The 27,738-nt window shown below is 33.0% G+C and overlaps 2 protein-coding genes across 2 annotated transcripts in view; one reads left to right on the top strand and one right to left on the bottom strand.

Annotated features, from left to right (window-relative positions):
* The window catches only part of LOC114338980 (kelch-like ECH-associated protein 1), a 253,837-nt gene that overhangs the window by 165,425 nt on the left and 60,674 nt on the right, over window positions 1-27,738 (bottom strand). The window lies entirely within an intron of this gene.
* Window positions 261-27,518, top strand: LOC126880878 (uncharacterized). The gene is made up of 3 exons (XM_050644950.1): window positions 261-754; window positions 2,912-4,354; window positions 27,404-27,518. The coding sequence occupies exons 1-3, from the start codon at window positions 261-263 to the stop codon at window positions 27,516-27,518; spliced, it is 2,052 nt and encodes a 683-aa protein (XP_050500907.1).

Here is a 27,738-nt window from a genome sequence, read left to right as displayed (position 1 = left end):
TAGTTGGAACATTGAATTCGTGTTTTTGCTTCTGAACCCATCGCTTAGTGAAATCGATTTTGATTAAGTAAATATATTTGATTTGAATATTTTGCAAACCTAAAAATAATTTGTTTGGATTTAGTTTAATAAAATTTTAGTAATTGTTGAAAAAAATATATACACCTAACTACTATTCTTGACATATTTTGGGTTTTGTTCCATTTTATTTCTTCATCATTGATAATTTTTTGAAAGAATTTCAATATTTATTATTAAACATGCCTAAAAGTCAAAACGAACTAAAATTGGAGCGATTATGCTCTAAACGTGAAACTATCTTTCGTAGGGCTCAATTATGTTACGATGCCGGGTCGGCCTTAGAAAAAGATCCAGAAAATGCCTCAAAAATGCGTAACTTTGCAGTTAGATATAGTACTTTCGAAAAAACTCTATCAGAATATGAGGAAATTGTTCAAGATATCGTTATATTAAAACAAGAGATGGAGCCAGATGCTGGCGTTGCATACCATACGCATTTAGATGCATTTTATGATCTCTACTCCAATATTGAATATTTAGCTTCATTATTAATAAATAAACCTGCTGTTTTGAGTAATAATCCCAATAGTACTAATAATTCTACTATTAAAATGCCCAAATTTGAATTAGTTAAGTTTGATGGTGAAGATATATCTCTGTGGCCTGTTTTCTATGAAAATTTCAAACAATTTGTTCATAACAAAATAGAATATCCCAAGTCCGATAAGCTACAGTATTTGTTGAGTTGTATTTCCGGGAAAGCCTTGAAAAGCTGTAGCTCAATAGAACCCATTCCTAATAATTATGACATTATTTGGAATATGCTTGTTGAAAGATATAATGATAAAAAATATTTGTTTAATCTTTATATGGATCGAATTGTTAATTTTCGCGGTTTGCAATCTAATAATCCATCATATTTGGAAATATTTTTGGAAAAGTTTGATACTAATGTTTCTGCACTAAAACGATTAAATCTCGATAATTTAGATGATCATATTTTAACTTATTTAGCTATGTTAAAATTACCACAAGATACCATAGATTCATTTGATTTAATAAGAAATAATAATGATTTACCCGCTTATGATGATTTATTGAAATTTTTACGCCAACGTAGTAAATCTCTTATTAAAAATGATAGATCAAGGAATTCCAAAAATAATTTTTCGTTTCAAAAACCGAACAAATCGTTTCATTTGCAAGAACAGAATACGTATTCCTCCATAGATTGTGTTGTTTGTAAAAAAGGCCCACATTTAATTAAAGACTGTAAGCACTTTTTAGGGCTACCATTTGAATCCAGATTTAAATTAGTGAAGGAAAATAATTTATGTTTAAATTGTTTTTCTTCAAAGCATCGAGTATCCAATTGTCCGTCAAAATTTTCTTGTGTTGTGTGCAAAGCTAGGCACCATTCCAAGTTGCATAAGCCAAATACTACTCGGCCTAATGAGAATGTTCCATTTCCCTCCACTAGTACTGAGCCTACCTCTGGTTCTTCTGATAATCCTTCTAGTTTACATGTCCGCCATTCTAAAAATATCCCAAATGAATCAGAATCGAGTTCTGTTAGTCTGTTTGGGACAATAATGGTTAAAGTTGTTGATAAATGGGGTAGTGCTCACAAGGTTAGATTTTTGTTAGATAGTGGTTCTTCTGCTAATTTTCTTACTTTTGATTGTTCCCGAAAATTAGGCCTAAGTTATTCGAAATTAAATTTGACAGTTTCTGGTATAGGAGGATCAACCACCCCGATAGTAGGTAAAACCAACATTGTTATCTTTTCCCATTTTGATAAAAAAATACAATATCCTATAGAAGTGTTGCTTATAGACACAATCTCTAATAAGTTGCCAGATCAACCAGTTGACAAAGACTGTATTAACAGTATAGAACACTTGAAATTAGCTGACCCGAATTTCTTTTTTCCTGGCAAGATAGATGGTATTTTAGGCTTATCTGTCTTTTCAAATATCATTGGTTGTAATAGAGTGTCATGCGAAGATTCTCTATCAGCTATTGAGACTAGTTTAGGTTATGTAGTCATGGGCTCAGCTGCACCAAATTTTGAAAAAATCCACACATATTTGTCTTTCGTCTGTAACCCTTTGTTGAATTTAGATTCCTTGGTCGAAAGAATGTATGAATTAGAGGATTTGCCCACTGTTACTAATAGTTCATCAGAAGATGAAATTTGTGAAAATTTATTTTTAGAAAATGTATGTAGAGATGCAGATGGTAGATACACAGTTTCATTGCCGTTCCAAAATGATCCTAATGTACTGGGTGATTCTTTTGTTCTTGCTAAAAATAGATTGTTGTCCTTAGAAAATCGCCTAGCACCAAACCCAGAACTTAGAAAACTTTACTGTGATATCTTTCAAGACTATTTAGACCAAAAGCACATGAGTTTAGTTCCCATTCAAACCATTGATTCGTTGTCGTATTATATTCCCCATCATTGTGTTTTTAAATCAGATAGCCCTTCCACTCCTTGTAGAATAGTCTTTGATGCCTCTATGAAAACTAGTAAAGGACCGTCATTAAATGAAATTCTTTATAAAGGTCCAAAATTACAAAATAATCCTACCACAATATTGTTGAATTTTCGTCTTTTTCCAATCGCAATTGTCGCTGATTTGAAACAAATGTATAGGCAGGTTAAAGTGGTTGAATCTCATTGTTCGTTTCAAAGAGTTTTGTGGAGATTTGATACCAATGATCCTATTTCTATTTTCCAATTAAATACTTTAACTTTTGGAGTAAAAGCCTCACCATATCTTAGTCTCAGGGTAATAAAACAATTATGTAATGACGAATCTAAAAGTTTTCCTGATGCTATCATCCCAATTTTAAGAGATATGTATGTAGACGATTTTATTAGCAGTTTTCCAAATGTTTCTGAAGCTATAGTTACACACACTCAGTTAGTGAATTTGTTTCAAAAAGGTGGTTTTAAATTAACCAAATGGATGTCGAACTCGAACGATCTACTATCGACAATCCCCGAACCCCTTCAATTGGTCAAAACCAAACAATTTGATAAGTCAGTCTCCAAAGTGTTAGGATTGCAATGGGAAGAAAAATGTGACAATTTTAGTTTTGGGTTAGAAATACCCTCATCGACCCGTTGTACAAAAAGAAACATGCTCTCACTTGTTGCTCGTATGTTTGATCCCTTGGGATTCCTATCTCCTATAACCCTCTTGCTTAAAATTTGGATAAAGAAACTTTGGACTCTAAAGGTAGATTGGGATAGTACCGTACCAAAAGAAATCGAAATAGCATGGGAAAAGTTTCAAAATGAATTTCATGTCCTATACAAAATACAAATTCCACGCCATATAGCAGTTACACCTAATTCGTCGTTGTCTTTTGTAGGATTTTCAGACGCAAGTGCTGCTGGATACGCAGCCATTGTTTATTCCAGGGTTGTTAATTGTACAGGTCAAGTTAAAGTTACTTTACTGTACTCTCAATCTAAAGTATCTCCAATGTCTAAAATAACTCTTCCTCGATTAGAGCTTTGTGGAGCGCTTCTTCTCTCAAAGCTTCTTTCACATGCTATTGAAACTTATTCTCCTAGACATAATATTGATAAAATTTTTGCCTTAAGTGATTCCATGATTGTATTAAATTGGATAAAGTCCTCAGAGAAAAATCTCAAAATATTTGTTCAAAATAGAGTTGTTACAATTCATAAGATGGTTCCGTCAGAGTATTGGTTTTTTGTTCCTGGAAAGGAAAATGTTGTTGATTGCGCCTCTCGAGGTTTGTTTCCTTCTTCGTTAGTCAACCATTCCACATGGTTTACTGGTCCAAATTGGTTACTGTTGGAGCCAGAATATTGGCCTATTCAGTCTGTCAACGGACAGGAAATTATGATTTGTGATTCTGAATATAGATCACAAACCTTCTTTGGTAATGTCACTCGTGTAATTTCTCCGCTGTATACTCTTATTGAATATTTTTCCAGTTGGTCGAAACTTTTAAATTCCACAGTATACGTATTGAGATTTCTTAGAAAATTGTCTTTAAATAAACGGATATCTCTATTTGATTTAAAAATTGCAGAAATTGAATTAATTCGAGCTGTCCAGCAAAAGCATTTTTCTGAAGAATATAAAGCCCTTTCTCAAAATCTCGTTGTAAAATCTTCCATACGTCGTTTGAATCCATTTATTGAAAATGGAATAATTAGAGTAGGTGGACGTTTGTCCAACTCCCAATGTAGTTTTGAACAAAAACATCCGATTTTGTTGCCCAAAGCCGATCCTTTAACCATTTTGTTAATAGATTATTTCCATAAATTGCATTTACATGCTGGAGCGTATTTGTTGCAAAATCTTCTGAGAACAAATTATTGGATACTATCTAGTCGTCAGGCCATCAGAAATAGAATTTGGAGATGTAATCGTTGTTTTCGTCTTAATCCTAAACCTACCTATCCTATGATGGCTGACTTACCCGCCGTAAGAGTCAATCAGGCAAAAGCCTTTTTACACACTGGTGTAGATTATACTGGTGCGTTTTCCATTACTATAGGAAAATATCGTGGCGTAAAAACTCAAAAGGCTTACGTATGTTTGTTTGTTTGTCTAAGTACGAAAGCCATACATCTTGAATTAGCCTCCTCGCTCTCTACAGATTGTTTCTTAGCCACTTTCAAAAGATTTTTATCTCGTCGTGGAAATTGTAAGGTTTTATATTCAGATAATGGCACAAATTTTGTGGGTGCCAAGAGAGTCCTCGATGAAATATATCAATTAACTACTTCAAAAACTTATAAAGATGCATTCCAACAGGAACTTAATAATACCAAAATTTCTTGGAAAATGAAAGTACCTTATGGCAGTCACTTCGGTGGTATTTGGGAAAGCAATATAAAAAGTGTAAAACTTCATTTAAATAGAGTTGTGGGGAATCAAATCCTTACTTACGAAGAATTTTTAACTGTTCTGACACAAATCGAGTGTCTTTTGAATTCGCGTCCTCTTTGTGTTCAAAGTAACGACCCTGAAAATCCAGTCGCGCTGACTCCATCGCATTTTTTATGTACAGAACCTTTAGTGTCATTACCCTCGATGGATATTGATCTTGATAAAAATATGAGTACTTTGAAAAGATATAAATTATTAGATTGCATTGTTCAACATTATTGGAAAAGATGGCATTCAGAATATTTGTCTTCTATGCAGTCTCGTTTAAAATGGAACACTAACTCGAACCCTCCCAAAGAGGGAATGGTAGTTATAATAAAAAATGAAACTATCCCACCTTTACAGTGACCTCTGGCAGTCATAGAGACTTTGTATCCTGGAAAAGATGGGATTGTTCGAATCGTAAAAGTGCGAACCAAGCACGGTAGTTACATGCGCCCAGTCGTTAAATTGTGTCCTCTACCCAGTCAATAAACTGGAGAGGATTTTTTTATTTTATTTGATAGTTAAAATTTTAGTTTAGGGTGATGGGTTCATGTGCAGACTTAGCATATTAAAATTAAATTAGTTTTCGTTGATTTTTCGTTTATTTTAAAAATAAACTCGGGGGGGCAGGATGTTTTGGCCTCATTAAATTTATTTCATTCGAAGTACCTGGCCTATTTTCTTGCCCAGATATTGTACTAAATTTTTTGTTTTCTCTTTAATTACCTTTCGTTAGTACTAACTAGTCGTGGTTGTCAGTAAGTAAGAACAAATTGAATTGTTAAGTCGTTTCCTGTAGTTATCAAGTGTCGCCAAAAAACGCCGGTTTCAGTTATAGTAAAAAATAAATTAACCCTTTCTCCCTCCTTCCTTCACCTTACTAATAACTGAAGACTTCTCGACCTACCAGTTAAAATAAGGTAAGAATTTTTTTGTTATTATTTCCATACAGTCCGCTTTAAATTCGATTGCGTAATAGACCAGCATAGCCCAATCGCCACCCCACAGGGTGTACGAATCAAACTGTGTTTTTTTCTCAAACTTTGGAACACCCTGTGGAATGTTCTAGCTTTTATAAAATACTAAAATTAAAACCCAACCATAGCCACAGATTTTCTTAACATTCTGTTTTTTTATTCATTCGCTTATGTTGGATAATAAAAAAGTTAGGCACTTAAACAACTACCCCTGTTTTTCGTCAATACAGGGTGTTTTTCAATAAGTACGGCAAGCTTTAAGGGGTAATTCTGCATGATAAAATAATGACAGTTTGCTTTATAAACTTATGCCCGCAAATACTTCGTTTCTGAGATAGGGGGTGTTGAAATTGTTCTTACAAACTGACGATTTATTTATTGCTCTAAAACGATTTGTGATATGCAAATGAAATTTGGTAGATTTTATGAGCTAGTTATTGCGCATTTTTTGGCATACAATTGAGAATTTTATATTCACCATTGTCGTGCATACGGGATATATCTAAAATATTTATACCCGTATGCACGCCAATGGTGAATATAAAATTCTTAATTGTATGCCAAAAAATGCGCAATAACTACCTCTTAAAATCTACCAAATTTCATTTGCATATCACAAACCGTTTTAGAGAAATAAATAAATCGTCAGTTTGTAAGAACAATTTCAACACCCCCTATCTCGGAAACAAAGCATTTGCGGGCATACGTTTATAAACCAAACTGTCATTATTTTATCATGCAGAATTACCCCTTAAAGTTTGCCGTACTTATTTAAAAACACCCTGTATTAACGAAAAACAGGGGTAGTTGTTAAAGTGCTTAACTTTTTTATTATCCAACATAAGCGAATGAATCAAAAAACAGAATGTTAAGAAAACCTGAGGCTATAGTTTGGTTATAATTTCAGTATTTTATAAAAGCTAGAACATTCCACACGGTGTTCCAAAGTTTGAGAAAAAAAACAGTTTGATTCGTACACCCTGTATACAATGACAATGTACCTGTCTAGCAACAATATTATTACAGCGATATTGATAAAGAATAAGGCTATAACATATTAAAAAAATTACTTAAATCGGACATCAGGTTTAGGAAATACAAGACATTAAAAATGACCAATTTGTTGGGGTGCCCGTTTTCTCTGCCGGTGAGTGTATATGCAGCGTTGGGTTATATAGCGTATATATACAATATATATAGGGTGTCCCAAAAGTAGTGGAACGGTCGAATATTTCGCGAACTAAACATCGGATCGAAAAACTGAAAAATACGTTTTCAATCATTTTCAAAAATCTATCCAATGACACCAAACACCAACCCCCACTACACCCCCTGGAGGTGGGGTGGGGGGTAACTTTAAAATCTCAAATGGAAACCCCTAGTTTTTCTTCCATATTTTAATTTGTTACGTAAAAGTAAGCAACTTTTATTCAAGACATTTTTTCGAACTGTGGATATATGGCGCTATAATTGGAAAAAACGATTTATCCTGATACCATAGGTAAATTATAGAAACTGTCTAATATCTCGAAAAGTACACTTCCAAATGAGACACTAAAATAGAGGTTTTTAGTATTTTTCGAAAACCTATCGATAAACGCCAACATGACCCTCCAACCCACCCCCTGGAGGTGGGGTGGGGGATAAATTTAAAATCTTAAATAGCAACCCTCACTTTTTATTGCAGATTCGGATTTGTCATGAAAAATTAAGCAACATTTATTCGAAACATTTTTTAAAATTGCTGATAGATGGCGCTAATAAATCGTATTTTTCCAATTAAAGCGCCATCTATCAACAATTCTAAAAAATGTTTCGAATAAATGTTGCTTAATTTTTCATGATAAATCCGAATCTGTAATGAAAAGTGGGGGTTGCTATTTAAGATTTTAAAGTTACCCCCCACCCCACCTCCAGTGGGTGGGTTGGAGGGTCATGTTTGGTGTTTGTCGATAGGTTTTCAAAAAAGATTAAAAACCTCTTTTTTAGTTTCTTATTTGGAAGTGTATTTCTCGAGATATTAGACCGTTTCTATAATTTACCTATGGTATCAGGATAAATCGTTTTTCCCAATTATAGCGCCATCTATCCACAGTTTGAAAAAATGTCTTAAATAAAAGTTGCTTACTTTTACGTAACGAATCCCAATCTGCAAGAAAAACTAGGGGTTTCCATTTGAGATTTTAAAGTTACCCCCCACCTCACCTCCAGGGGGTGTAGTGGGGGTTGGTGTTTAATATCATTGGATAGATTTTTGAAAATGATTGAACACATATTTTTCAGTGTTTCGATCCGATGTTTAGTTCGCGAAATATTCGACCGTTCCACTACTTTTGGGACACTCTGTATGTATATATATATATATATATATATATATATATATATATATATATATATATATATATATATATATATATATATATATATATATATATATATATATATATATATATATATATTGTTATATTTCTATTTGATATGAAAATTAAATTTTGATAATTATAAAAAGGATTCAATTTAATATAAAATATTTTCAATTTTCTCAACCACGGGCATATAAATGTAGAACAACCTGTATACAACAAATTGTTATATTTAATTTTAAGAAGTGATTAAACGAAACTCGGGAAAATGCGCTTAGAATAAACAAAGTGAATGGCGCGTACCATTATCGTTGTTCGCGGAAGGTTCGATCATTAGCCTATGCTAAATAAGACTCAGTTGGAATCGATAATAGGTCATTATCGTTGTTCGCGGAAGGTTCGATCATTAGCCGATGCTAAATAAGACTCAGTTGAAATAGAGAATAGGTCATTAAATTTTGTAAATAGTAGAAAGTAATTTTAGAATGGGAATTAACTATTTCTTTTTTGGAATCCATTAAGCATATTTAGAAAGATTAAAAATTGGTTTTGAGAGAGACTGCGAATGAGAGTTGGTGGTGGAAGGTTGATTTGTGAATCTGGAAGGGATATTTAGAAAGTAGGTGAATGACTGAAAATAGAGATCAGAATGTTTTGAGCTGTCGAGAAGTGAAGTCCAGTAGTAGACGGTAGTGTACGGAGAGTGAGAAAGCCGGTGTAGTTCCGTGAGTGTGGAGTATCTATCGTGGAACGAGAGGTAGGCCAGGTTGAGAGTAAAAGAACCTCCTTGAGCCAAGAGTGTCCCGGTAGCTGATTGCAGTTTCGAAAAAGGTAGAATACAGCATCACGACAGAAGCAGGAACGAGAGCTATACGAGCTAGTTTTCAAAGGAGAACATTACTGAAAGCCAGGACGAGGTTTTGATCGCAGCCAAGGATAGCAGGAAACGGGTCTTGCGTGAAGACATTCTCAGTTCACCAGGAAAAAGGTCAGTCTCATTTGTTTGGACATGAATGTATGGGTTTTTCGTATTAAATACCACATTATAAATTGAAGAACATAATAAATAATATCAGAAAAGCTTCATCAAACTTAAATAGAATTGTTGCTAATAAATCCTAATAGTTAAATGTTAATAAAAACTTTCAATTGGAAACCAAAAGGAAATAAGATTCCCATTTGTAAATGTTATGTTTAAGAATAATAAGATCTAGCAAATATTAAGCAGTGATTGCCAGTTAAATAAAATAAACAATATTTGATTATAATTGTAACCCATATGTATGTATTATTTTACTCTTTTCTTTCCTATCCCGATTAGGAACCATTGAGAAATACTTAGAAGCCACGAGAGTAAGTAATTAATTTTATAAAAAGCCCTGAGATTGAAAACATATTGATATGTGATCTGGTAAATTAATTAGATTATTATTAATGCATTGATTAAATTAAATGACATATAAGAATATTATCTCATATCAATAATAAAGATCACATCAACTGTCGTCCAACGTGGAAAGCATTGAAAAGTATTTCTAGTGGCAAATTTGAAGGATAGAAAGAGTAAAGCCGGTATTTGAAAATTTATATGCCTGTGGTAAAAAGTGAGATACTTACATTTGATAACATAAAATTTTAGATCTCTTTAGGTACAAATTTTACATAACTGATTTAATATTTTATTTTTACGATATTTACATTTGATATATTTATTGACAATTTATGATATTTGGGTGAGAAAAAGTCGTCTTGGTAACATACTAGTAAAATTTCATATTTGGCGGGGACAGTACTTCTTGAAAACAAATGTCTGTGACAAGAAGCCAAAGCAAAGACAACAAAAAACTAAAAGAACATTCAAATCAAGAGAATAATTCAGACCAAGAAGATATTTTAGACACGACAATCATGGCATCAGAACAGCAAGAATTATCAGGAATAGATAAATTATTACAAATGATGCAACTCCAGTCACAAAGAATGGAACAGAAAATGGATGAAACACAACAAAAACTGGATGACAATCAAAGAGAAACAAAACAAGCAATGGATGAAGCAAAAAGGACAATGGATAAAAATCAGGAAGAAACATCAAAGAAAATGGATGAAACACAACAAAAAATGGATGAAACACAACAAAAATTGGATCAAAAAATGGATGAAACACAACAAAAAATGAAACAAGCAATAGAAGAGAACAACAAGAAAATGGAGGAACGCATAGGAAAGTATGAAAAGGAAGTAAAAGGATGTTTAACAACAATGAAAAACGAGATGAAAGAACAAGAAATGAAAATTCAAAATAAAATAAAGGAGATAACGAATTGCCAGAAAAAAGAAATGGAAAGTTTGGAAAACAAGTTGCAAAACGCTATTCAAGCAGACATAGAAGAAGTGGAAAGAAAGATTGCGGAAATCAATACTCAACAAAATGTCGGAGAAAGAAGAGAAATGGTTATACATAGCACAGATGACGTGAAGATAAGGTTTGGCGGGGACGTAAGAAGATTACACCCAGTGCCGTTCATAAATAGCCTGAAAAAGAAAATACAGCACATCGGAAATTTCGAAACAGCAAAAGAAACTATCAGAAACCATCTCAAATATGAAGCAAGCCTATGGTTCGATTGCAAAGAAGAAGAATTTGACAGTTGGCAACAATTTGAACAAAAATTTTTGAATTATTTCTGGGGAAAAGTCCAACAATTGGAAATTAACAAGGAATTGCAAAATGGGAAATACAATGATAGGATGGGTATATCAGAAAGGACATATGCATTACAAATTTACTATAACGCAAAACATTTACAATACAATTACTCATCGGAACAATTAGTCGAACTGATTGCAAGACATTTCGAAGAAACGCTGGAAGACCATATCACATTGCAAAACTACAAAGACATAGATAGTTTATGGCAATTCCTACAAATAAGAGAATCACGTCTAAGAGAAAGAAAATCAAGAAGGTCGCGAGAAGATTACAGGCCCCGAGAAACACAAGATTACAGAGATAGAAATCAAGATAGGAGGGACTATACAAGACGAGATTTTAATCCCAGAAGGGAAAACGAAAATAGAGACAACGGAAGAGGAAATTATGAACAAAGAAATAGGCAATGGAATGAGGACAGAAATCGAGAATACCAGAATAGAAACACCACACGCTCAAATCAAGAAAACAGAAATAATGGTAGACAAAACGAACAGGGATATCGAGAAAACCGAAACAGATCCGACAGACCAAGAGAAAATAGAAAAGAAGTAAATAATACCCAGACAGATGAATATGACGGAGAGAGACATTATGACGAAAATATAAACAACGATGAGCAACCGGCGTCTTTTCACGACGGCGCTCACTAAAAACCAAAAATCAAACAGGAATTTTTTGTAACCCCAAGGAGTTTATTAAATTGGCAGGAAACAACGAAAAGAAAAATGGAGTTAATTTAAAATTTGTGGATGGATTTATCAACGAGAAACCAATTAAAATTATGATAGACACTGGATCTGAAATAACATTGGTCAACAGAAAACTAATAGAAGAAGTTAACTTAACAAATTTAATTTACAAAATACCTAGGGTAAATTTAGTGGGCGCAAACAAACGGACATTGGCAACTATAAATGAAGGCATACGAGTAATGGTACGACTGGGTAAGAAGATGTATGCACTACAATGTGTAATAATGCCAAACATGTCACATGACATGATAGTAGGAGTTGACGAATTGGCAGAAAAACATGTAGTGATAGATTTGAAAAATAATACGATGAATCTAACAGAAGAAAAAGAAGAAGAACAGGACAAGGAACAGGAGAAACAAAATACGGACGAATCAGGTAAAGAACAAACAGTGGAAATGAATTTGGCAACGAAGCAAGGACAAAGAAGAAAAGGGAGAAAAAGTCAGAAAAAGACAAAAGAAAATGAAACCTGTGGCTCCTCAAAAGAAGAGTTGAGCCCAGAAGAAGAAAAATTGAGAGTATCAAAAGCAAAAGAAAACTGGGATACCTCAAAAGAAGAGATGAACTCAGGAGAAGAAGAAATAAAGCTAAAAAATGAAAGCGAAAAAGATATAATCGAAACAGTGGCATTTGAAGAGGAGGCATATGAAAACGAGGATGCAGAATGCACGGAAAAAGTATGTGAAAAATCTGAGGAAAAAGACAGAAGATTGATATGGGAAAAAGGGAAAGACAACATAATAGCCGACACTCTAACACAGGATGAGGACACTGAAAATAAGGAAACAATTACTCTACAGGTGGGACTAATTAGAGTAATACAAGAAGAAGGGGTATAAGACGTAGATTAAAGTAAGGAAATATACAGGGAGTTGGTTTTGCCTCGAGAAAATTTATTTAAAAATGCAGATAAATTTTATCGAATACAAGGCGGGGATTTGTTATATTTCTATTTGATATGAAAATTAAATTTTGATAATTATAAAAAGGATTCAATTTAATATAAAATATTTTCAATTTTCTCAACCACGGGCATATAAATGTCGAACAACCTGTATACAACAAATTGTTATATTTAATTTTAAGAAGTGATTAAACGAAACTCGGGAAAATGCGCTTAGAATAAACAAAGTGAATGGCGCGTACCATTATCGTTGTTCGCGGAAGGTTCGATCATTAGCCTATGCTAAATAAGACTCAGTTGGAATCGATAATAGGTCATTATCGTTGTTCGCGGAAGGTTCGATCATTAGCCGATGCTAAATAAGACTCAGCTGAAATAGAGAATAGGTCATTAAATTTTGTAAATAGTAGAAAGTAATTTTAGAATGGGAATTAACTATTTCTTTTTTGGAATCCATTAAGCATATTTAGAAAGATTAAAAATTGGTTTTGAGAGAGACTGCGAATGAGAGTTGGTGGTGGAAGGTTGATTTGTGAATCTGGAAGGGATATTTAGAAAGTAGGTGAATGACTGAAAATAGAGATCAGAATGTTTTGAGCTGTCGAGAAGTGAAGTCCAGTAGTAGACGGTAGTGTACGGAGAGTGAGAAAGCCGGTGTAGTTCCGTGAGTGTGGAGTATCTATCGTGGAACGAGAGGTAGGCCAGGTTGAGAATAAAAGAACCTCCTTGAGCCAAGAGTGTCCCGGTAGCTGATTGCAGTTTCGAAAAAGGTAGAATACAGCATCACGACAGAAGCAGGAACGAGAGCTATACGAGCTAGTTTTCAAAGGAGAGCATTACTGAAAGCCAGGACGAGGTTTTGATCGCAGCCAAGGATAGCAGGAAACGGGTCTTGCGTGAAGACATTCTCAGTTCACCAGAAAAAAGGTCAGTCTCATTTGTTTGGACATGAATGTATGGGTTTTTCGTATTAAATACCACATTATAAATTGAAGAACATAATAAATAATATCAGAAAAGCTTCATCAAACTTAAATAGAATTGTTGCTAATAAATCCTAATAGTTAAATGTTAATAAAAACTTTCAATTGGAAACCAAAAGGAAATAAGATTCCCATTTGTAAATGTTATGTTTAAGAATAATAAGATCTGGCAAATATTAAGCAGTGATTGCCATTTAAATAAAATAAACAATATTTGATTATAACTGTAACCCATATGTGTGTATTATTTTACTCTTTTCTTTCCTATCCCGATTAGGAACCATTGAGAAATACTTAGAAGCCACGAGAGTAAGTAATTAATTTTATAAAAAGCCCTGAGATTGAAAACATATTGATATGTGATCTGGTAAATTAATTAGATTATTATTAATGCATTGATTAAATTAAATGACATATAAGAATATTATCTCATATCAATAATAAAGATCACATCAATATATATATGAGTTAGCTACAAGCAACCTACCTTGCTCGTTTCGGTACGAAACCGATCTGTGCTTCCACTTTGAAGCCACTAGATGTCACCTCGTATTTATTTAAAAATACCTACGGCGTCAAACAAGCAGGAAATAATCGCAACTTTCTACTTTTCAAAAGTATGAAAATAATATGCAAAATAATATACGGGAAATAAATATTCTCACCCTCGTCTGTGCTGCCATCTTGAGAACGTCTGAGAGCTTGACTGATGAGCTGTAGACGGCGAAAACGTTCTCAAGATGGCAGCACAGACGAGGGTGAGAATATTTATTTCCCGTATATTATTTTGCATATATATATATATATATATATATATATATATATATATATATATATATATATATATATATATATATATATATATATATATATATATATATATATATGCAAAATAATATACGGGAAATAACCGGGGAATAACGGGGAATAGCACAGATCGGTTTCGTACCGAAACGAGCAAGGTAGGTTGCTTCTAGCTAACTCATATATATATATATATATAATATTTAGAGAAATTAAAGATTTAAATGATTATTTTCAATTACAGTACGATTTAAACGAGATTTATGATTGGTCAATACGTAATAAACTGTATTTTAATTTGAACAAATGTACGATCATGACATATAGTCGTCAGGCAAACCCTAGTTATTTTATGTACAATATGGGAAATAATAACTTACATAGGGTCAATGAAGTGACGGATCTTGGTATTACGTTTGTAAATAATTTAAGTTTCAACTTACATGTGCAAAATATTATGTCTCAGTCATACAAAATGATGGGACTTATTAAACGTGTAACATATAAATTTCATAATATCGACTCAATTAATCGGCTCTTTAATTCATTTGTTAGAAGCAAATTAGAATTTGGGAGTATTGTCTGGAGTACCTTATTAAATAGTGGTCACATGCGGCAAATTGAATCAATTCAAAACAAGTTTATTAAATATTTATTTTACAAAAAGCATAAAATATTGCCAGAATATGATTCGTATCAACCATTAAGAAAAGAATTTAATATAAAAAAATTAGAGCAAAGAAGACTTCAACGTTGTTTAATTTTTCTCTATAAACTATGTAATCACTTAATAGACTCGCCTGATCTTTTGGGGCAAATACAATTTTATGTCCCGGATCACAGAACCCGTCCAAGAAACATATATTATTTTTTGTAAATACTTCTAGCCCACTTAATAAAATGTGCCAAATTTACAACGATTTAACAACAACCACTTGTCTGGAATTATTTGGAATAAACTTGCAATTGTTTAAACGTCTATTGCGTGAATAATATAAAGAGAGGTTTTTTCTTTCTTTATTATTTTTAACGTTTTTGCTGGTAAACATCTGTCGTTTTTGTCTCTATTACCTCGAATTATTACATTATGTGCATGTTGTACTAAACTGTTGTCATTGTAGATACGGATACATGTAAGTAGGGAAACCTGTTTGTATCTGTTATTAATAAATAAATATGTTTTTGAAAAAGTGGGTCTGTACTCCCAACCGCCGTATATATACGTTCAAGGTGTTATGGTTTCAATTTACCAAAGCCGAAAATAGACTCTTCTAAATCTCCAATACTTAGAGATTTAGACTCATTGGTGTCACAATGCCGTAAAAATATGTCCGAAAATGTTAGATTATTGTTCCCAAAGCCTCAAAATGTTGGCACCTAAGACAGGCCATCCGGACCCATTGCCGTAAATATTTGTTCACATATTTTAGATATATGCTATATTGTAGCACTGGTGGCAACGCTTATAGCTATCTGCTAGAAGGTGAAGCGTTTGTAGCCACAGAAAAGACCAAAAAAAAAGAAGCGAATCAAGATACATGTGTGCAAGATGCGGAGTCGGCCTTTGCGTAGTGTCATGTTTTGAGGAGTATCACACAAAAGAAAACTTTTAATGTTAATTTACATTACATTTTTTTAAGTAATTACATTTTTTCAAGTTGGTTTTGCTCTCTGATGAGTACTTTTGAAAAGAAAACGTTGAAGTTGGTTAAAAAAAATCATTAAAAAACATGTTTTGGTCATTTATTTGTTTATTTATATGCGACGTATACAGTGAGCACGTAAAGGTTGGAATAAATTCATTTTCTCGAGAATGGACGACTTTGGAAAAAAATCCCGAAACAGGTCAAATTTTGTTTTTAAATTACGACTTTTTGGCATATATGTCATACTAGTGACATCACCCATCTTGGCGTGATGACGTCATCAATGATTTTTTTAAATAAGCATAGGGGTCGTGTGATAGCTCATTTTAAAGGTAATTTAATTCTCTATTCAGTTATATAAACATTAACATAATTATTTATACAGAAGGTCTAAAAAAATTTTTTTTAATTAAAATTATTGATATAAAAAGAAGAATGTATTTTATTTATTTAATTCAAAATATATTTTACTGCTCTCAGAAAACAGAAAAAAAATGTTTATTTGAAAAATAATCATTGCTTTTCGCTTAAATTTAATTTCAAACTGTCAAGAGGCAAGTGGATGGCTGCTTTAATATTGAATTTAAGCAAAAAACAATATTTATTTATCAAATAAACATTTTTCCTGTTTTTTGATAGCAGTAAAATGTATTTTGAATTAAATAAATTACACACATTCTTCTTTTTATGTCAATAAATTAAACTCAAAAAAAATTTTTTTTTGACACCCTATATAAATAATTATGTTATTGTTTATATTACTGAATAGAGAATTGAATTACCTTTCAAATGACCTATCACTCGACCATTATTCTTATTTAAAAAAATCATCGATATGTCATCACGCCCAGACGGGTGACGTCACTAGTATGATATATATGCCAAAAAGTCGTAATTTAAAAATAAAAATTGACTTGTTTTGGGTTTTTTTCCAAAGTCGTCCATTCTCGAGAAAATGAATTTATTCCAAACTTTACGTGCTCACTGTATATAAGGCAATGGGACTCTAAAGGGTCGTTTAAACACAGCGATAAATCAAACAACTTATCAAGGTCAATCGAGTTGTTGCAACTTATCATTGTGTGTAAACGGTGCATCGCACAACTTATCAAAGTTGGGGTTGGGTTGAAGGTGGTATCGCATTGAATCGCAACGTCTAAACAGCGTTTCAACTTGTCATCACAACTAGTTGCTGTGACTTATCGTTGTGTTTAAACGACGCTTAAGCATGAAAAAACCTTTGGGATTGAGGGACCAACATGCAAATTAAGGCCTGGCATAATATATAATTATATTATAAAGGGTTAAAATCAGCGTTTTCGTACACCTGTTGTGTAAAGCACGGCTGGTCAATTTTCTGCGGATCGCCTGCGATTGCTGACACTTCCAGATAAGCAACGCGCTTGCTCAAAGTCTTGTAGCGGCAGTAAGGCCCAGATAGTTGGTCTCACCATTCCTTGCAGGGTTGGCCATTTTCTCTACAAAAAGTACGGCTCAAGAAAATAGGTTTATGTAGTTTCCTCTTTGGGTTTTTTTTCATCCTATACAGAAGCTGTTCGCCTGTAAATGTCAGCATTCGCAGGCGATCCGCAGAAAATTGATCTGCCGTGCTTTACATAGCAGGTGTACGATAACGCTGATTTTAACGTACATACAATCGACGAATACCACACTTTTCATGTCATATGTGGCATTTCTTGTATTGCACCAAAACATGCAGTAGCTCCTAAGCAATCCATTCCTCGGATAAAAAAGAAACCCGCGCCTGAGGTTTATGGAAGTCAGGGAGCTGTTCAACTAATTCATTTTAAAAGGACAAAACCTCAAGGTTTATCAGAAATCAAGATAACAGATCCGAAGGAAATGTTCACACCAACTAAAACTGTGACTCCATCTGTGCCTGATCTTCTGTGGCTCTAAGGGAAAAGCAGAGACATTCCCGGCCTCTTAGGACGGAATGGACTCATGGAAGCTGTCACAAGAGACATACCATACCTATGAACTAACATTTATTACTTGTACAGAAAACTAGGAGAAATTTATCAAATGACAGCATTCTAATAAAAAATAAAGTTTTGGAATGTAAAAAGTGGGTTTTGCCGAGACCGTTAAAAATTGGCAATTTTCAACTTGTACTTTAGACCGTACGGTTGGTCTGAAAAAAAGTAAATAGTGATATTTGTAGATAATTTTAAGTACTTTAATTTCTGTTAACAGACCATTTACTAGAAGTTAATAGTTTTTGAGATTTGAGCAAAAAAGCGGAAAAAGGCTGAAAAGTTTCGGTTTTTTCGCGATTTTTTCAATGTTCCGGCAAGAAATTTTGTCCGCAAACCTCATATTGGGATTCAGCAGCCCAAAATCCATATATAATGAAAGAAATCAGAACTACCCCAAAACTTTCCTAGTCAAAACACAATTTTATTGAATCATTTACTTATTTAAATTTTTAAGATACCTTGCGTAAACTACAGGCACCTACAGGTAAAATATCAAAATAAATATTATACAGATAAGTATTAATATCAAGCAATATGCCACAAAGTAACGGGCTATAAGTACTTGTAAACAGTATGGAAGAGATAAGGGGATTAATCGAATCAACTTGAAAAGATAGCACGCGTATTTAAATAAAAAAAAATAATAAAACCTCATCCTTGACCTCTATATATGTTATATTATGTACTGCCAAATAGAAGTATCTTTAAGCTTATCGTTTTAATCTTCGGTTTTTAGTACAATGGTATTTGGTATTCTCTTTATCACCACGTAAAACTAAAATTTCCTTGTCAATATTTAGATCTTTCACTTCTGATGTTGAAAGTTTCCAATTTTTGTTTTGAAAGTTTTGTTTCCAAGTTTTGAAAAATTAACAATAATTGTTGTCATATTGTCCACTGTATTATTTTGTTTTAGACCTTTAAATATCTTTTTCGTTGTCTCTGATAATCATACTATTGTAAATTCCATAGTGTTACTAGACCCTCACTTTTATTCCAGCCACTATAGTGTAAACTGTGTAAAGAGTTCTCTAACTCTATGTACAGCGCAGCGTCAGAGTTTCTTATCGGATTGGGCGAATTCTCCTCTGGTTTGATGGTTTACGCAAAAATGCACATTCAATACATACTGCACATATTATATTTCAAAAGTTAAGCATCATCCAAAAGTTTCGCTATTACATATTAAATATTTTCAGAAACTACTGTTATAGATCATTCATAACAAAATATCATTAGGTTGACAGATTATTTGTGATTAAAATATATTTAACAATTTTAATATCGTATACTTCCACCACGAGCATCTAGATCTATGTGTGACATCTGTGACAGATTTTGGCATTCTTTCTCTACAGGCAATTGTAATTTGATGACGAGTTCTTGAAGGATTCCTTCGGGCATGAACAGCTCGGGATTGAACATCCCATTCATGTTCAATGGGGTTCATGTTCAATACCTTCTGCCTTAAGATGTGGACGGGCGTTATCATCCATAAATACAAACTTTTCACCCACAGCTCCTTGCGATAATTTCACATGAGGTTCTAAAATTCGTGAGATGTACCGTTTGTCCTGTCCAAAACATAACACTGCCACCAGCGAAAAGAAGTATAGGACGGGGATGTGCTAGTTGTGCAGCTCTTGTTGGCTCTCGCCAAACACGAATTAACCAGTTATCTCTATTTATCTTACCCCTGCATCCTTCTAAGGCCGATGCCACATTAGGCGTTTTGGCCAGATGCGGTGAAAACGCATCCGTTTCCAACGCAACCGGACCGACCTGTCACACTATGCGTTTCCAACGCAACCGGACCGATCTGTCACACTATGCGTTTTCATCGGATGCGGCGGAAACGCATCCGGTCAAAACGCATAATCTGCCATCGGCCTAAGAGCTCACGGCGGCTGCGGTAGAGGATTGGCACAATATTACTCAATCGGACAGGGTGGCGAAAACCAAGGTTTTTTCCAAAAAAAAAACCAAAAAACCAGGGTTTTTGGTTTAAACCAGGTTTTATTGAGACACAGTATAATAATAAGTCTAAATACTTTGAAAATTAATAAATTATTTTATACCACGATAGTAATAAACAAAGAAAAAATGATTAAGACAACTTTTATTTTTATTTAGACACACAAAAAATTAATATAACAAAAAAAATCTTCAAACGTCATAATATTCAAAATAACTAAGTTCAAAAGTAAAAAAATAGAATTTATTTATCTTAATTTTCTTCATTTTCTTAATTAAAAACTTTAAATAAAAACACCAGTTTGGAGGTTCAATAAAAACCAGGTTTTTCTCTTAAAAAAAACAGTTGGTTTAAACCTTGGTTTAAACCAAGGTTTTAAGCATGTTGATTTAAACCTGCCAAGCCTGCAATCGGATATCCAGGATATTAAGAATGTATTGCTGAACCCGCTCCAAGAAGTCCTAAGGACCAGAGGCGGCAACACCCATTAATACTCATATTTGATTTTAGTCCAGAAAGCCACTGCGCATCCGCTAGGAAAAATATTCTAATTCGGATTTTTTGCGCAATCTTACTCAAAAAGGACTCCTTTTAACAAATTTGCATGTTGCCAGGACCAAAAAGTGGTCAAAAATTTTTTAAACGTTTTTTTTTTGTTTTTTTCCTAAAATTATTTTTTTTGCACGGAAAAAAGTTTTTTTAGGTTTTTTGAATCATTCCAAATAGAAAAGGTCTTTAGTGACTTTTCTCTAAAAATGATAGTTTTTGACATATAAGCGATTAAAAATTGAAAAATTGCGAAATCGGTCATTTTTAACCCTCAAAAACTATGTGAAAACTGAAAATTTAAATGTTGCCAAAGTACGTAGATAGTCTTTAAACATCGATTGATGAAATCCCGAAGAGTTTTTTGCAATAAAATATTCAAAACTCCTTTGTTTTTTAATTGCTAATCAAGCGTGCGCGCCACTATTTTCCACCGACAGTATGGTGAAAATGAAAGGAATAAATTCGTTATTTCGTTAACCGGCGACTTTAAGGAAAAATCCCAAAACAGGTCGATTTTTATTTTTAAGTTATGATATTGTGGCATATATGGTATACTAGTGACGTCATCCATCTGGGCGTGATGACGTAATCTAAGATTTTTTTAAATGAGAATAGGGGTCGTGTGCTAGCTCATTTGAAAGGGTCTTCGATTTTCTATTCAGTAATATAAACATTTATATAATTATTTATACAGGGTGTCCTTCTACTTCTTTTTTTGTCAAATAATTTAATTTAATAAAAATTTTTTGGACACCCTGTATAACTAATTATGTAAATGTTTACATTACTGAATAGAGAATTGAAGACCCTTTCAAATGAGTTAGCACACGACCCCTATTCTCATTTAAAAAAATCTTCGATTACGTCATCACGCCCAGACGGATGACGTCACCAGTATACCATATATGCCACAATATCATAACTTAAAAATAAAAATCGACCTGTTTCGGGTTTTTCCTTGAAGTTGCCGGTTTACGAAATAACGAATTTATTCCTTTCATTTGCACCATACTGTATACACATGCAACGGTGTTGCGCACGCGTGATTAGAAATTAAAAAACAAAGGAGTTTTGAATACTGTATTGCAAAAAACTTTTCTAGATTTTATCAATCGATGTTTAAAGAATATCTACCTACCTTGGCAACATTCAAATTTTAAGTTTTTCACATAGTTTTTGAAGGTTAAAAATGGCCGATTTCGCAATTTTTCAATTTTTAATCGCTTATATGTCAAAAACTATCAACTTTAGAGAAAAGTCACTAAAGACCTTTTCTGTTTGGAATGATCCAAAAAACCTTAAAAAACTTTGTTCCGTGCAAAAAAAATAATTTTAGGAAAAAAACAAAAAAAAAAAACGTTTAAAAAATTTTTGACCACCTTTTGGTCCTGGCAACATGCAAATTTGTTAAAAGGAGTCCTTTTTGAGTAAGATTGTGCAAAAAATCCGAATTAGAATATTTTTCCTAGCGGATGCGCAGTGGCTTTCTGGACTATTTAATTAGACTATGACTTTCAACCAATATGCATATTTTGGAACAATGAACAACTCACAGATGATTACTTCCAGGAAATCAAAATCAGAATGGAAAAGGCTAAAGCAAATTTTAACAAAATGAAAAAAGTGCTCTGAAAAGGAGATTTGAAGTTAGAGCTAAGAGTTAGGTTGGCTAGGTGCTACGTTTTCTCGACGTTGTTTAATGGAATGGAAGCTTGGACCTTGAATGCGACATGAATGAAAAAACTAGAATCATTCGAGCTGTGGGTGTGCAGAAGAATTCTGAAAATATCGTGGACAGAACACGTCAAAAACAAAGAGGTTCTGAGAAAGATGAATAAAGAAATGGAAATCTTAAATACATACCATCAAAACAAGAAAATTAGAATATCTCGGACATATTACACGTGGAGAGAGATACAACTTGCTCCGATTGATTATGCAAGGAACGATTCAAGGAAAAAGAAGCATAGGGAGACGCATAATATTGTGGCTGTGCAACCAGTGAGAATGGTACGTATGTACATCAAAATGAACTTTTCAGAGTAGCCGTCTCTAAAGTCCGAATAGCTATTATGATTGCCGACCTCCGTCGCGGAGATGGTACTTAAAGAAGAAGAGGATTTTCATAATTCTGTTTGTTTGATTTTCTTCGAAAATTTTTAAACATTGGATTTTTCTTCCCTCGGTAAACAACTTTTTTTCACTAATTTTATTGTTTTCTTTTCCTCAAAAGTAGTTTTCACAATGTGAGTGTATCATGAAAATAATATTCTACAATCTTACTTAACCATTTGCAAATATATGGTGGATAAAAACTGGCTTATCGAAAAAGTACTAATAGTCCTGTCGCCAGGCTGGGAATACAACGGCCTCCTTTATTCAAATGGACTTACCCAAGTTTTTTTTATGTATTTTGACCCGTAGAACACGATTTTTTTTGGGTAACAGTTGATACTTTTTGTATATTTTGGGTCATTCTAAGCAAAAAATGTTCTTACAAATTTTTTCGTAAGATGCATAGTTTTCGAGATAAACGCGGTTGAACTTTCTTTCTTTCTCCCCTTCCTTAGACCCTTTCAGGTGTCGGATTTGGGTTTAATTTAGCTACATATTCACCCATCTCTTCCATTCTTTTCGGTCCTGTGCTATTAGTTTCATTTCTTCTAGCGTTTTCTGTTTGATTTTTCCTGCTTCTACTATTTGCTGTATCCATTTTTTCTTCGGCCTGCCTTTTTTCTTTTTTGTAATATTCCTTGTTTCGTGAATTTTCCTTGCTAGTCTACTAGGTTTCATTCTCATCAGATGTCCATACCAGTTTAATTGCCTCTTTATTATTTTATTCATTATTGGTTCCTGTTTAGTTATCCCTCTTATTGTCTCATTTCTTATTCTATCCCATTTGGTCTTTCCGGCTATAGCACGTAAATGTCTCATCTCAATTGCATTTATCCTACTATTATGCTTTTTCTGTAAAGTCCAATTTTCGCTTGTATACAGTATCGTCGGTATCACAATCGTATTATATATTTTAATTTTTGTTTCGTGGGACAATTCTTTTTTCCTCAGAATTGGCGCTAGTGCGTAGTACAGTTTATTTGATTTTTTAGTTCTGTTTGTTATTTCGAGGTCTATTTTCCCATCATTGGTAATAATACTTCCAAGATAATCATATGCTGTAACTATTTCCAGTTGAGTATTTTTGCATTTTATAATTACTTCATTTTCTTCCTTTTCGCCGATGACCATTATTTTACTTTTCTCGATGTTTATTTCTATTTTTAATTTCTCTATTTCTTCTGTCCATATATTTATGAGTTTTTGCATATTTGTCACGGAATCTGCTATAAGGACTATGTCATCCGCATACAATAGGGCTTCTATTTTTATTGGCTGTAATCTTTGGTATCCTATTGTTGTCTGGTATCCTCTTGTTGAACTTTCAAAAATTCGAAAAATTGCAGTTTTTGAACCCGAATAGCTTTTGATTTAAAAATAAAATAGCAATTATGCTTACCGAATTTGAAAGTTCAAGTCAAATTATACGGGTTTTGATTATTTGCATTGCTAAAAATTAATTTTTTTTATTCTTAAACAAAGCCATAAACACAGCTTGAGTGATGTTTTCAATGCATTTCTTAATTAGAATCGAACGGGTAGGCGTGCCTACAAACAGGCAATTTCTACGTAGCATGCATTGAAACGCATGCATTTGGCACGGGTCAACACTCTCAAACACTATTTGTTTATAGCTTTGTTTGACAATAAAAAAAAAAGAAAGTGTGTGTACTTTGTACGCACGTAAGAAGTTATACTTCTATTATACAGGGTGTCCCGAAAATATTGGTCATAAATTATACCACAAATTCTGGGGTTAAAAATAAGTTGATTAAACCTCACTTACCTATATATAATAGTGCACACAAAAAAAGTTACAGCCCTTTCAAGTCACAAAATTAAAATCGATTTTTTTTTCATACATCGAAAACTCCTAAAGATTTTTTATTAAAAATGGACATGTGTCATTCTTATGGCACCAACATCTTATGAAAAAATTAAAGTGAAATTTGTGCACCCCATAAAAATTTTATGGGGTTTTGTTCCTTTAAACCCCCCCAAACTTTTGTGTGCGTTCCAATTAAATTATTATTGTGGTACCATTAGTTAAACACAATGTTTTTAAAACTTTTTTGCCTCTTAGTACTTTTTCGATAAGCCAGTGTTTATCGACATATTTTGAATATTTGTGGAATCCACTACATATTTTTATATGGGTAAGTATGATTATAGAGACCTGTTAATAATCTGAAAATTTATTTATAATTTGCATTTTTAGGTATATTTTGAAAAAGAAGCCACATCTCGTTAAAAGGTGACTTGTCAAAAAAAGACTAAGAGGCAAAAAAGTTTTAAAAACACTGTGTTTAACTAATGGTACCACAATAATAGTTTAATTGGAACGTACACAAACGTTTGGGAGCTTTAAAGGAACAAAACCCCTTAAAATTTTTATGTAAATATATTAAAAAAGAAGCCGCATCTCGATATAAACTGGATTATCGAAAAAATACTAAGAGGCAAAAAAAGTTTTAAAAACGTTGTGTAACTAATGGTATCACAATAATGAATTAATTGGAACGTACACAAAAGTTTGGGGGGTTTAAGGGAACAAAACCCCCATAAACTTGTTATGGGGTGGACAAACTTCACTATAATTTTGTTTTAAGATATTCCTGCCACAAGAATAATACATGTCCATTTTCAATAAAAAATCTCTAATAGTTTTCGATATATTGAAAAAAATCGATTTTCATTTTGTAACTTTAAAGGGCTGTAACTTTTTTTATGAGCACATTTGTACTAAGGTAAGTTAGGTTCAATCGAACTATTTTTGACCCCAGAATGTGCGGTATAATTTATGACCAATCTTTTCGGGACACCCTGTATAATTTCAACGAAATAATTACAAAAAATTAATACAATACAAAAAATTAACAATAATTACCAAAAATTACCAATGCCAAATATAAAAAAAAGAAAAAAGTATGAATCGTTCGGGATTTGAACCCGCAACCTCGCGATTTCTCGATATCTGGTCCAATGCTCTACCAACCAGGCCATCGAGGTGCATGCTACTGACGTTTCAGATAAACATAATTACACATCACGGTGACTAGTGAAATAGAAAAATAGATGTTTTATTATTTTACGCCCAAGGAAGACAAATCGAAAGACACAAAATTATAATAAATAATACATTTACTAAAAAACACTAATATTATTTGAATGGCTTATTTGCGCTGATACATAATTTGAAAGATTAGCAACTAAACGTCATACTGTCTTTGGGCGCATGCGCGCAGATTTATGAAAAATTTTACTCTCAATCGCGCCTAAAGAAGTATAACTTCAAAAAAATTATTTTTTAGCAATGCAAGTAATCAAAACCGATATAATTTGGCTTGAAATGCGGTAAGCAGAATTGCTATTTTATTTTTTAATCAAAAGTTATTCTGGTTCAAAAATAATAATTTTTCGATTTTTTTAAAGTTTAACCGCGTTTATGTCCAAAACTATGCGAAAAAACTTGTTAAGAATATTTTTTGCTTAGAATGGCCCATAAAATACAAAAAATGTTTTGTTTTGCGAAAAATAGCTGTTATGTAATTACTCAAGTTCTTTGTTTATAACAATCTTATCCATATCCGGATCAACTGTTATAAAAAAAATCGTGTTCTACGGGTCAAAATACATAAAAAAAATTGGGTAAGTCCATCTGAATAAAGGAGACCGTTGTACACCCCTGGCCATAAGGCGCATAACTAATCGTACCACGATAATAATTTAACTGAAACGTACACAAAAGTTTGGGGGGGTTTAAGATAACAACACTGTTATTTTTTTAAGATGTTCCTGTCATAAGACAGCCACATGTCCATTTTCAATATAAAATCTCTAACAGTTTTCGATATATTGGAAAAAATCGATTTTCATTTTGTAACTTCAAAGGGCTGTAACTTTTTTATGTGTACATTTGTACTAAGGTAAGTTAGGTTCAATCGAACTATTTTTGATCCCAAAAATGTGAATTAATTTATGACTTGACTTTTTGTTACATCCTGTATATTAGTTACCGCTTGTAATTACACAAGAGCTCTAAAATTACCGATTTGTATACCGAGTGACAATTTGACAGTTTTGACTCCCCTTGGGGTCGGCAAATTAATGTCAAATTGTCACGAGGGCAATACAATTGGGTAATTTTTAAGAGCTCGAGTGTAATTATGTAAGATTATTTCATGAATAAAACTGTATTTTTAAATAATTTTAACTAATATTTTATTGATATCTTCGCCTGAATATTTTCTAAACCTGCTCATGGTGTCCTCCTTGACAAGTTGTAAAACATTAATTGTCATTAACGTCACTGAATGTTTATTTTTGCATAGCAACCAATGACATCTCTGTCGCGCTACTTATCGACAGGAAATTATAAATTTATTAACATTTCCGTCGATCGTCCATTTATGATCAATTTTAACACCCTCAAAATCATTGATTAATGACCCCTATTAATGAATGATTTTCTATTAATGAACGATTTCATTATAGGCAACACAACATACATTGCTTGCATAAATTAATTAAACGCTCTGTGATTGGCAGTGACCTGTGGTGTAGGCAACCAAACATATACCTATTTATATTCCCACTAAAAAATTGAAAATCAAGTAGCCGCTGTTAGTACTATCTGTCATTGTATGTCATTATTTACTTTGTTTTAGGCATTGTTTTAGACGTTGCCCTGCCTCATTACTGTGTGACAGTGGTGCAGACTTTTCAGCTATTAAAAGACTAGGTGGCTGGAAATCGACTGCTGTAGCAGAAGGTTATATATAATAGATAATTCTATACAGAATAAACTTGAGACGGCTGAAAAACTCTTGGGACAAAATACCACTAAACCTTGTCAAAGTACTTCCTTCAGCATGTAACATAGTACGTTAACCCTTAGCATTGAATAAAATATTATAAGTATAGTTTATAGTAATGTAAATATGTTTCGGCATTGACCGGTATTGACCTTATGATTTATTGTATATAAACGAACCAAAGAATT

This window comes from Diabrotica virgifera, chromosome 2, assembly GCF_917563875.1.
Source record: "Diabrotica virgifera virgifera chromosome 2, PGI_DIABVI_V3a".
Classification (NCBI taxonomy): Eukaryota; Metazoa; Arthropoda; class Insecta; order Coleoptera; family Chrysomelidae; genus Diabrotica; species Diabrotica virgifera.
The sequence above is the reverse complement of the archived record's forward strand: the minus strand, read 5'-3'. Positions and strand labels throughout refer to the sequence as shown.